The sequence below is a fragment of the Malania oleifera genome, chromosome 3, assembly GCF_029873635.1.
Source record: "Malania oleifera isolate guangnan ecotype guangnan chromosome 3, ASM2987363v1, whole genome shotgun sequence".
Lineage (NCBI taxonomy): Eukaryota > Viridiplantae > Streptophyta > Magnoliopsida > Santalales > Ximeniaceae > Malania > Malania oleifera.
The window spans coordinates 63,322,095-63,335,185 of record NC_080419.1 but is presented as its reverse complement, the minus strand read 5'-3'; the positions used below and the strand labels follow the sequence as shown (position 1 = coordinate 63,335,185).

The following is a 13,091-nucleotide window of genomic DNA, read 5'->3' as shown; positions in this document are numbered from 1 at the left end:
GTCCCAAAACTAGCTAGTCAATGATAAAAGACATCTATTTTTCAAAAGAATACCTGGTGCATTGAAATGAACACAATTGAAATTCCTAGTATGAAATTGATAGTCAGAGTATGGCCAAATAATGCAGCAGATGCTATGCCTGTGAATATTGTGGCAACAGTTGACGAATACTTCTTCAGGATCGTGTCTGAATCCATAAAATGAAATATAATTAGAATGATGCAACAAAATTAAACATTGTCAAATAGTTCACAAACAAATAGGCAAGTAAGATGGCAGTCATTCAAGATGCCCGTAAGATGAAACTGTCATTCAAGTGTTCCCCAGAAGCCAACTCAGAATTCTGATTTTTAATTCACTCTTTGATGCAAAGGACAATGTAACAAATAAGTGAAAATACTTGGGGGCAAGAAACAATGCTAAGTAAGGGTAAATGAAGCAACCTGCATATTTGAAGAAAAAGGAGGACAGAATTCCCTGTGCTGCATTGTTAAATATAAGAAGCATGGTAGCTTTTGAATGTCCTTCAAGGATATCAAAGCTACTAGGACCTGAAACATTCAAAAAATACATCATGGCCCCAACTCAAATCTAATTACAGAGCTAGTACAGCAAAAGCAATAAAATATATCAGCAAAGGCATTTCCCTGCCATCTTTTTTTAAATTACAAATCTATCATCAATAATGAGGCCATGGGAGGAAGCTATTGTAACTACTACTGATATAAGAATAGTTTGAAGACATCATCAAAATCATTCAATTCAGTTTTCCAATATCATTTACAGCAATGTTTAACCCATCCCAACTAATGATGATATACATTAAAAAATTTTTTAAAAAAAAAAGTCAAAAAAATGAAGATAAAATTAAAAAAAAAATACACACACACACACACTCTCGCAACATAAGAGCATTCAAGAACAATATATAACACAGCAAAGCTCAAACATGCCCCTTACTATTTCATGCAATCTAGCCCCCAAACTCAATGGCTCAGGTGCATTTGGTTTCGAGGCTAGGGCTTACTGGACAGGACCTAACTGGACTAGCCTAACCTGGCTATGATTATTATCCTACGCCATGTTTGGATTGGGACACCCATTCAATAGGCTAATGGTAGACCAACTACCCTTTTAATCAAAAGATATAAAAACAACATGCAGAAACAAGAAGCAAATTAAAGGAGTTTTGAGACACTGAAACCAAGGGCGACAGGGACACTGCCTAGGAGGAGGAAGACTACAAAGGGATGAGAATGACGGAGTCTGGTGTTGTGCATGAAGGAGGAAGGGGAGAAGTGGGAGTTCTTGAAAATTTGAGCAGCTGGTGGTGGTGGGACTGATGAAATTACAGTTGATGTTTGAGTTGGTCCACTGTTTAAAGGAGCCTCCTGATCCCATTAATGATGTGGATGATTTCAGAGATGTTAGTAGGATAGTTCTATGTTCTTCATTTCATTGTTTGGTTGCCATTCCAATGGATCAAAGCATTAGGAAGGACAAATCTAATTTTGATACAAATGAATCCTTCTCCTGCTGCATCATATTAGATATAAAACCTACTTTTGGACTCTCACCTAATGATTAAGTGGAAAATGGAGAAGTGCCTTGGGTGTGCCATCTGACCTTAGAATACCGTTGGAAATAAAGGTTACATGGGTAAACAGCTATCCTCTATAGATCAGAATATTGTGCAACTAGGAAGGCAACATATCCAAAAAGTAAAAGCTGTTGAAATGAGAATTCTGAGGATGAGTGGTGTAACTTTGAGAGACAAATGAAAGAATGATCCATGGTAAACTGAAAACACACCATTGAAAAGTGAACAAGTTAATGCTGGTGGCAGAAGGAGGGGGAGAATTAGACCTAGAATACTTGTACCAAGATAGTGATTAAGGATTTGACTGCACTCCAACATTCGCAGGATATTGCTCTAGATCATGCAAAATGGTGGACGAGGATTCAAATAGCAAAACCACCTAGTGGGACTAAACACTTGATTGTTGGTGTTGTGGTAATTAATGGCTTAGTGAGTTGCTCTTTGTTGTGGTATTAGAAATTTGGAACCTTGAGATCTAAACAGTTAGATCAAGTTCAAATCCCTAAAACCTACTTCATAGTAAAATTCAGCCCAAGATAAATAGCGCCCTTGCTTTTATAACACTCATAAGCTTAAACGGCTTGCCTGTGAGCAAGTATAATACATCTAAAACCTGTTACTGTGCCTTCATCTAATAGCTTAAGCTCTTAGATTGAGTGGCTCGAACTTTATATTTTATTAGGTAGATTTCAAATAAAGTTTAGAATTATTCTCCCCCAAATCTAAAACTTAGGCTTTTTCCAGACAGCCACTGATTTTTAAATGATGTATTCAAGGATTAACATCACTAGATTTTTTTCTCCTTGCTAGATATAGGCAACATTAACCACATATTATCCTTTCCTTTATTATTAATGAGAACAATTTAGGACTTCCTTAGGGAAACCCAGGTCAAGTTCCCTTAACAGATTGATACCACAAGAATTAGGCTTAAAGGCATGCCTAGTTTGGTATTCCAATTTCAAAAACTACCCTTACAGATTTCCAATGTTAAATAACCCTCAACAGTACCCACACTTTCTTTCTAAAGGATTATCTCTCGCATGCCCAGAATCAGAGCAGCATTGGAAATGCGCATAGGAATGAACAAAGACAGGTTTTAACTGATTAAACCATCCAAATGAACTACTCGTCCAATTTAGTTTGGTTAAACCAGCAAGAAGGTTCAATTTCGTTTGGTTTAAAACTAGAACTGTTCAGCTATCACGTTCAATATTGGTTTTATTACTCGTGAAGCAACCAAACTGAACTGAACTATTTGAGCTTTCGAAAAAGCTTTAGGGATATAATATAGCCCACTAAGCCTAAAGGGCTGCCAAAATAAAATATCCTTGAGTTTGAGTCTCAAGAAGCACTGCATCACTGCAACACCTGCAGTGCTTCCACCAGGAAATCTCAGCAATTCATTCGCTTCATTGTTCTGGAGCTCATCTTTTGGCTCAGTCACTCAACACCTCGAGCCTCAATTTTGAACCTTCCAGTTGTTCGCCTTTGCCAATTGCCGCCATCTACTTGTGATCCACTGCTCCTCCACCTTGAGGGCGGACATAGCAAGGTAGGTTCTTGATTCTTCCTCTCCTCCTCCATTCTTCTTTTGAAATCAGAAGTTTAGAAAGAAAATTTGAAAACAAAATTTGGGCATCATGTATTTCTGTGAAATCAAAGTGTTAGATGCCAGGTACCTTCACTACTTTCAGTAATCAATGGTTGAGCTTAAAGCATTCCATGGCCCATAGGAAGAATTTGCCAGAACCAAGGAAGAAATAGATGACATAAGCAATTCTGTAAGGTTATGTTTCATTTGCAGAATGCCTATTCCTAGGAATAGAATGTGATAAGATGCCGATGAAATAAAAATTATATGGGATATGGAAAAGAAATCAATATGTAAAAACCTGTGTTGTTCCATCCAACATGGAATCAGATATGAATAGAATTCCCATGATAAAATTATCATTCCTTGTCTATTTCATATTACGGATTCATAACAAATTATTGAATTTACCATTTTCTTTCTAATGACAACACATATTCTGAAAGTCATCAAATCTTTTATCTTCCCAATGCTCTATTCCTAGGAATACGCATTCCAGGAACCACACCTAAGTGTTTCTACAGCCTGCAGGGCTCACTTTGATATCCAGGAGGACAAGTACCCTTCATATCTTCTATTATGGTTGGTCAGGTTTCTCAAACTGCAGAATAAACCAATTTGGTCAGTTTGTGTTTGGATGTTAAGAATATTATTGACCAAAAAGATTTATTAGGTAGAGAAAAGAGAAATTACAAGCAGGGACAGCAAGTCCTCCAAAAATTTATAAAAAAAAAAATTCCAATAAATAAAAAAGAAATAAATAAAATATAGCATTAAAAATCCCCTATTCAATCCTTTTCCATTGCAGTTCACTGAGCACTTCCAAATTAGCTAGCTCCCTCTGACCCTTCTTCATTTTATTTTTACCACCATCCTCCCATTTCTTCTTCTCTGTACCTTTGCTAGCCCTTACGCTAGTCACGCCCTTCTCAGCATATGAACAATACTTACCTTTATTTTTAAACCTCCTTAAGATCTTTGGCACAAACGCACCAGGATGCTCTCTCTTCACATCTTTTCCTCATTTCCACACCCATTAGAACAGCCTTCCGATGATCACAAACCTTTTGGCCCCTTAAATTTCCAGAATTGATTCCCGTACCAACATGTTTTCCCTCCCAACAATCATTTATGCAGTTAGTCTTCTCCACGCCAGCTTCGAAATCCTTTATAATCCCCCTTTTCTCAACAGTCATCACTAGGAATTCACTTGAAGTTCTGAACTCTGCACAAGATTACTCTCCAACCAAAGGTGCAACATGAACTAAACTCCCAGAATTAATAGATTCGCATGACTAACTTTCACCATCTTTTGTCCTCCGAGGCTGTTTGGAATGAATTCTCTTTCCACTGAGGAGAGATGTCTGCTTTTTCTCCAGCTGCAAAGCAGATGGTGGGACTTGGGCCTGCTTCAGAGAAGGAAAAGAATGCATAGGCTACCTATTTAAAATGTAACTTGAACTTTGGGCCTGAATGCTACAAGGCCCAACTAACCAGGTCTGAGATGAACAATGGGCCTGCTTCAAATGACCCTTTTTAAGATGCGTCTGAAAACCTTGACTTGGTTCAAATAATTGGGCCTGAAATAGAGGGCCCATGTAACTCTAAATTACCTTATGCTTATTGGGCTTCTTTTAACTCCGAACTGGGCTGATATTTGAGCCTAATCCAGGCCTAAGCCTGGAGAAACCATATTACCCAATAGGTCCAGATCTAACAAGGTAGATATAGACGTAGGACCAGACCACTTCATCTTCAAGGCTTCAACCGCTGGGTAGCCTCCTGCAGAACCCTAGGCATCTCTGTAGAAGGTCGGAAGCCAGCCTCCATGCTAATCTTTCTGACTGTTGAGCATCAGCTCCAAATGAATTGTCACAGATACACTCTCAAAAGTCTGCCAGTCTTCATCACGAACACCACCTGGGACAAAAATGGAAAACAATTTCCCACTCAAACCTAACCCTAATTCCAAGAACTTTGCCTTCCTCGTCAATCTAACCATCATCCAATAACCCAACTTTCTGTATCTTGTTTTACGAGAGAAACTGCTCGTCTCCAGCCAAACACCGACAACAGACTATCCATGAAACACCTGACGCCACCGCCAAAGAAACCCTAAACCAATGAGTGCGAAGGGGGTTTCTTTCAAACAACAAATGAAACCACCCTCCCCTACTCTCTCTGAATGCAGATTGAAGGATTTCCCTTCAATATGGACGGTCCAATGAAATCCACCTAATCACATCGCAAATAGGAACCAAGATCAAACGCACGTCAGGTGAATACAAGGACTACGAGAGAGGAGGCTGTTAATAATGTTTCAGTTCAGTTTTGTTCCTTCTGTGCTTGTGTTCAACCAAATAATTCAGTTCACCTGATTTTTGCTCCAAACCAGGCAAATCAACCAATTGCACAAACCTAAGAGAGCTCACTTGCAGTTGGGGTGTGTGGGTTCAGGCACACACGCAAGTGTACAAGTGAGCATCCATACATATGTATGAAAATATGTTTTGAATGTATTTACACATGTATGCACACATGGAACATCACACCAGTGCACTTTTTGCAAGATTGTTCCAGGTGAAGAAAGCTTCCTCATATACATGCACATGAAGATAAATCACATGATATAAGACAAATGACCGAATCAAATCCAAGATTTAAAAATATAAAAAATATATATATATTTATTGGCATATACAGCATTTATGTCTCTCAGACATTTCACATCTGTAAAACTTAAAGAAGTACAACTGAAGTTTGTTAAAAAAAAAGAATAAAAATGATCTGTGTCCATACCTTTAATAATGACTGTTCCCAGGATTCCTAGAAAATTGAATATAGCACCATATCCATATAAAAATAAATTCTGCAAATCAAGGAGCACTTTGTCGAAATTCAGAAGATACAAAACTTACAGAAGGTATATTTCCATAATTCAAAGATTAAACTTGTATCTCAAACTTATGAACAAAGAATGAATGAACAAAAAAAGGATAAAACAATTCAGCGGTAATAATTAGAGAGCACTGTGTATTTAATTTGAAACTGATCGACAGTTTAAACCCAAGATTTATGTTGTGGGTCATACATCGACCACTTAACATAGTGCAAAAGGAGTTTCTACTCTTACTGCAAGTCCTTACATGCTTCCATTGGGCCAACAACTCTATCCCTGATCATATTCAGCTCATATTAGATTATTATTAGCTAACTAATATTAACATAAACTTCTAACCTGTAAAATCGTACAATATTTCTTCTTAGAAAACCCCAAACATAATCACCAGAAACATATTCTCAGGAATATTTGTTGCCTTGATATCATCAACTTTCTTGTATAACCCAGAAACTGGATAGGTTTCAAACTTTCTTGTTCAACCCAGTTATCAGTCTTATATACAAGGGGATGTCACAAGGAAAATAACAGCAACAAAACATGAGTCCCACTACATGGGGTTGGCTACATGAATCTCATTTTCACACAATCTAGGGCAATATCCTGACTGTTAAGAGGTGCCGTCAAGGCCCAAGTATTACTGGCACTAACATTAACCAGCTCACTCATCACTAGTGTGTTATTTTGGCATACATTGTAAATGAATGATGAAAATAAAAGGAAACTTAGTAATAATAACTTATATGCACTAACCACAAAATTTTTCTTTGAACTCTTCTTTCCCCTTCAATAATTTATTAGGACCACTAAGGTACCATTCAAGATCATGCCTTTCATGTGGACTCTAGACCAGGCTGTAAAGGACATTGGATATCTATGATTTCTTTCTAATTGGCAAAGTGGGCTGGCTGGGAGGGAGGACATCTTTGTAATCCCTGATTTCCTTGATGCTTCAGAGAGACAGTTGTATTTTTTTTTTTTTTTCATTTTTTGTATTGTACTTGCCTAGAATCCCCTTGATCCCCATTGTCTATCTTCTAACAATGTATCTTTGCTGATTAAGAAAAAAAAAAAGGCTTAATACTAATGATTTGTTGCAGGTGAGGAGGCCTTATGGCTGTCAGTCCCAATATTTGTACTATATGTCTAGAGGAGAGTGAAACTAGTGATCATTTGTTTCTCCATTGTCAAGTGGCTAGGCAGCTTTGAGCCTATCTGTTTTCAATTTTCATGAGCATTGATGCTGCCATGAACTGTTAATGCTTTTTTGTTGGTGCAATGTGGTTTCAGAGGAGAAAGAAAGGGATGGTTTCAGGGATATACACTTTCTTTGCTCTTTTTTGGACTTAAAGGATAAAAAAAAAGCAAATATGTCAATGGCAAAACAACTCACTCACATTTGTTATAGGATAGAGGTCTTTTTATTATTATTTTTTTCGTTGCTTTCTTTTGAGCTCATTCTTTGGGGTTATTTTGGGCACTTTCACTGTCCAATCTGTGAAAGGATGGGAGGGGAGCTTTATTGTAACTTTTAGGATGATATCTAATCCTCCGTTCTTTGTAATTTTCTAAATAAAAATAATAACATAGGCATTGAAGTATAGAAAATGATAATTTTTTTGTCTCCATTGAAATTGTAATGCAAATGTCAAACTGAAAAATTCTTGAACTATTATTTCCATAACTCTACAGAAAAGCCAATAATGCTCAGTACTAATGAATCACCTGAAGGTAAATGCTAGTCTCATATTGACTCTTCAGAGCATACTCATTATAGACTGAGGCCAAGGATGGAACAGTTACCTGTGAATTAAATTCTGTATGTCAGTTTCAAGCATACATGGATAATTTTTGAAGATAAGAAATTTCGAGAAAGGACTGTTCAGTCTTGCACAGCTTGCACAACCAGCACTTCATGAATTGCAACCAAATATTAAACATAAGAATATTTCCATCTAAAATCAACTATTCTGAAACAACTTACAAATATCAATGTGTAAACGTATGCACCCATTGCTATTGGAAGACCCAGAGCGGTAGTACCCTCAGGTAGAGAACGCATCTGATTTATGCTAATCCCAATAAGCAACAAAGCAAGAGCCTCCCACTATAACAAAATAATGAATCAGAACCTCATATACCTAATAAAAATAATATCAGACTATGGATGCTCATATACTTTTCCAAAACAGTTGATACCAATTAGTTACAAAATTTGCAAACTGTCCCCACCCCCACAATACCTGTCCAACAAAAAGGAGAAAAAAAAAAGAGCCATTTAAATTTGGGGCTAACCTGAATTATGGAAAACCGACGCTTCATTATTATCTTTAATAGAACAGCAATCACCAAAACCTGCACATTCGGAGTTTACCCAAAGTTGACTATTAAGTCATGATTTAACGCCAATATGTTACAAAAGAATGGTGGAATTTCCTAGGTCAATGTAAATGCACATGCTTTCCTTTTCTAGCATATATTGACATGTTGCACAAACATGTAATCCAATTAGAAATTTTCAGGGCATGCCAACATCACAATTTATTGACAAGCAAGCTCACACAGGTTTAGACGACCTAAGTTGTCAAATACTAATAGTTGGAAGTAATGGTCTAAACACAGAAGTCGGCTTGGAAACTGAAAATCAGACCAAGCAAGAATAATGATGTGGGAGCCAAAATCAAGGCTAATATATTTCCTTGGGAAGTATCTGCTGTATTTCACAATCAAAATTCTAATTCAGGTTAGCACCATAAACGTCAACACAAATACCAAGCCTTGCGTCCTGGCTTGACTGCAGAAATCCTTTGCTTGCATTCTGCACAATATATAAGGAAATATAATCAGAAAGTTAAACTGCTTCCAAATCCTTATTTATTACCTCAGTCCAAGTTATTATAGGTTTTAGCCCTCTTGCAACCTCTAACATCGATTATATGATTCTTTCTTTTTGGAGCATTATTGGTGTATGTTGCAAGTGTCCAAACCAACTTAGCTGGCCTTCCCTTATCTTATCTCCAATATGTCGTAAGCCTAACTTACAGATGTGTTGATCAATTCATTCCTCAATTTATCTTTTTAGAGCTATATTGCTATACCAGTCACCCATCTCAAAATTCTCATTTCTTTATATATTTACTATTTGGATATGTAAGTTCTTAGTTTTCCAAGGTATAATATACAACATAGCAGATCTTATAGCCGTCCTATGGAACTAAGTGATCTGGTGTCAGCCACCTACCACAATCCTCCTTCTGGCTCTTCCATATCTGAGCTCAGGACTGGTTATGTGGAGCGGGACAAAACACTAGTGCAACACAAGCAGAGTTGCTCATATGATTAGCACCGCGAACTTAACATGATTACAGAGCTTCAAAACTCTAAAGTAGCTTCAATCTAGTTCAATATAAATATTACCAGTGTTTTAAAAGGCGTTCGTGAGGCGCACCTTGATGCATTTTAAGCATAAAACGTCCTCAGGCGTAACTTGAAAGGCACAATCCCTAAATTGCGTATGCCTTAAAGGAGAATGCCTACGCCTCAGGACAAAAAGCGCATTTTTATGTCACAGATGGGAAGACATATGCCTTTTGGGAGCAGACTGATATTTAAAATATAATTAAAAAAAACAATAAAAAGAGTTGTTAGACAAGCGTCAAAACCCCCCCTCTCTCGATGACAGTCTTCTTTCTTCCAAGCTTGTGTCCATCTTCGACGACTCCTCCAGCTTCTCATCTCTCTCTAACGAGTCCACAACCCCTTCCGACCTCTCATCTGTCTCCGACAACCTCTTCCAATGTCTCATCTCTCTCCGATGACCCCTTTGTACCTCTCATCTCTTTCCAAGCTTGTGTCTGTCTTCGAAGACTCCTCCAACTTCTCGTCTCTCTCCGACGAGTCGACAACCCCTTCTGACCTCTCATCTGTCTCCAACGACCCTTCCTGACGTCTTGTTTCTCTCTAACAACCCATTCAGACCTCATCTCTCTCCAGCAACCCTCTACAGCCTTGTCTCTCTCTGCGACCCCCTACAGCCTCTCTGCTTCAAGGTCTCTTCTCAGGCTGAGATCTCTCCTCGAACTGATTCAAGTATTCGACTCTCTCTCTCTCTCTCTCTCTCTCTCCCTCCCTCCCTCCCTCCCTCCAGTGCTGTTCATCACAGACTCTCACGAGACTCTCTGCCAGTGTCTCTAAAAGTCAAGGTGAGATGCAGCTGCTCTTCATTTTTTTCAGTTTTTACTTTTCATTTTTTAATTTTCAGCTGATTGTTCCAGTTCAATAAACAAAAACATGTCTAAAGGTGAATCAAAGGGGCAGACTAAAAAAAATTGTTTGGAAATACAATAATACATAAAAGAGGTTGATGGAGAAAAATATTTTAGATGCAAATTTTGTGATCAAACTTGCAGAGGGACTGTCACAAGATTTAAACATCATTTGGCTAGCACAAGGAAAGGAATGAAACCTTGCCCAAACGCTCCTCAAAACATGAGAGATGAGTGCAAGATCGCTCTTAAAAATCCCAAGAAGAGAAGTGTAAAAGAAATAATCTTCTTGAAGAGATTGGGATGGGTCCAAGAGGATAGACCTCAGAGTGCTACTTCTCCATCGATCAAAGATCTTGAGCAACAGAATAGTTGGAGTGACCTTAATCCTAGGGCTAGAGATTCAATCGATAAGTTTGCATCTTCACTGACCAAACAAATCACTCTAAACTCAAAATGGAAGAAGGAAGAGAGAAATGAAGTGTGTAGGAAAGTTAGCCTTTACAACAATGCTCTACCATTTAGTTTGATGGATGACACATATTGGCGTGTTATGGTGGATGGTATTGCTAATTACGGGCCAGGTTTCAAGCCTCCATCTATGCAAGAGATGAGGACATGGATTCTTAAAGATGAAGTGAAAGACATTGATGGTATGTTGAAAGAGCACAAAAAAACTTGGAAGGAATATGGGTGTTCTATCATGGTTGATGGATGGACTGATTGGCGTTCAAGGGTCTTGATTAATTCCTTGCGAATAGTCCTGCTGGTACATGGTTTTTAAAATCCATTGATGCTTCTGATTCTATAAAAAAAATGGGGATTTGATGTTCAAGTATATAGCTGAGGTGGTTGAGGGAGTTGGTGAGGCGAATGTTGCGCAAGTGATAATTGATAATGCAAAGAACATGAAAAATGGTGGAAAGAAGCTTATGGAAAAGAGGGGGAAGCTATATCGGACTCCATGTGCTGCATATTGTTTGGATCTCATGTTGGAGAATATTGCAAAATTGAAGATCCATGCAACCACAATACTAAAGGCTAAGCAAGTTGTGAAATTTATTTATAATCATTCCTATGTACTTACAATGATGAGGAAGCATTTCACCAACAACAAAGAACTCATCCACCCTGCAGTGACATGCTTTGCTACTGCATTTTTTACACTTCAAAGCATTTACAAACAAAAGCAAGGCCTGCAATCTATGTTCTCTTGGGAGATGTGGTGCGCTTTTACATATGCAAAAATGCATGAAGGTATAAGGACTCAATTGTGTTATTTGACCAACATTTTTAGCCTCATGTGGCTTATGTTATCAAGAGTGTTGTCCCTCTTGTGTGTGTTTGTTCCAAGGGAAATTGATTCTGAGGAAAGACCAGCCATGGGGTTTATCTATGAGTTGATGGATTTGGCAAAGGAAAAAATTGCTGCAAATTTTTCAGGAAATGCCAGGATATATGGACCCATTTGAAGAAAAATAGATGATAGATGGACTCCACAACTTCATCACCCTTTACGTGTTGCAGGATATTATCTAAATCCCCAATTGCGTTATAAGGAGAAATTCTCTGATTGTGAAGAAGTGAAGAAAGGATTATTTGAATGCATGGATGGAATGTTGAGATATAAGTAAAGGCTAGCTGCAAAAATCCAATTGGATTTGTTTGATAATGCACAAGGGGAATTTGGGGCTCGAGTGGCTATTGACTCTAGAATGTTGAGAAGCGCAAGTAAAAATAATACTTCAATAAAAATTAGTGAATTAGTAGTATTCTATCCTTGCTTCTTCTTATAACTTAGAACCTAGATATGTGTTTCTTCTTTTGTAGCTGATTGGAGGAAGCATTTTGGGACAAAAACTCCAGAATTGACGAATTTTGCTATTCGTATTCTTAGCCTAACATGTAGTGCTAGTGGGTGGAGAGGAATTGGAGCACATTTGAGCAGGTTCTTAGTTTACAAATGCCTTGTTATTATCATTTCACTCAAATATGAAAACATTTGCTAATATCTAAAAATTTAAATGTCTTAAACTCAATTGTAGATTCATACGTAAAAGAGGGATAGATAGAGTACAAGAGATTGAATGCTCTAGTTTATGTGAAGTACAACACCAAACTGAGGCAAAGAGTTCTAAGAAGAAGACAAAATTATGATCCAAATTGGTGGAGGAAGTAGCTTCAGATGATGAGTGGATTGCCGATAGGCGATAAGGAAGAACTTGTCCTCCCAAAAGATATTTCTTGGTTTGATGATGAAAATCTATTCGAAGTCGATGCTATTAGAGCTTTGCCCGTGTAGATTTTGAAGGAGATAATGCTCAAGCAATACAAGCTTTTGGTAGCTCGCATTCTATAATTCCTAGCAAAAGGAAGTTTGGTGATAATTGTAAGAACTTTAGTACATACATATCAAGTCATTTTTTAATCTACTAATTTATAATTCTCCATTTCTCCCAACTCCTACCTATAGCTTTATTGAATATCTAGGCACTCAAGACAAAGGCAAGAGACCAACATTGGTCACAATTGAGGAAGACGATGATGTTGAAGTGGGAGAGGGGGAATTTATACGTGAAACAACTCCTACTATAGATGAGTTTGATGAAGACTTTGATAGTTCCCTTTGAACTTTGTTGATTTAGATTTAGATTCTCAGAATCTTGGATGATGAGACATTGTGATCTTTAATTTGGCTTTTCCTCTTCTTTTTGTAATCTTATGGCTCATGCT

General features: G+C 37.7%; 1 protein-coding gene across 2 annotated transcripts in view; it reads right to left on the bottom strand.

The window, feature by feature from the left end:
• Positions 1–13,091, bottom strand: part of LOC131150542 (CMP-sialic acid transporter 2-like) — a 54,696-nt gene that overhangs the window by 2,017 nt on the left and 39,588 nt on the right. For both annotated transcript variants that reach the window (XM_058101318.1, XM_058101317.1), the window contains exons 7-12: positions 8,389–8,448; positions 8,078–8,200; positions 7,819–7,896; positions 5,994–6,063; positions 444–551; positions 54–187 (exon numbers count right to left, since the gene is read on the bottom strand). In XM_058101318.1, the coding sequence (XP_057957301.1) occupies positions 54–187; positions 444–551; positions 5,994–6,063; positions 7,819–7,896; positions 8,078–8,200; positions 8,389–8,448 (573 nt within the window). The remainder of the gene's footprint in view (positions 1–53; positions 188–443; positions 552–5,993; positions 6,064–7,818; positions 7,897–8,077; positions 8,201–8,388; positions 8,449–13,091) is intronic.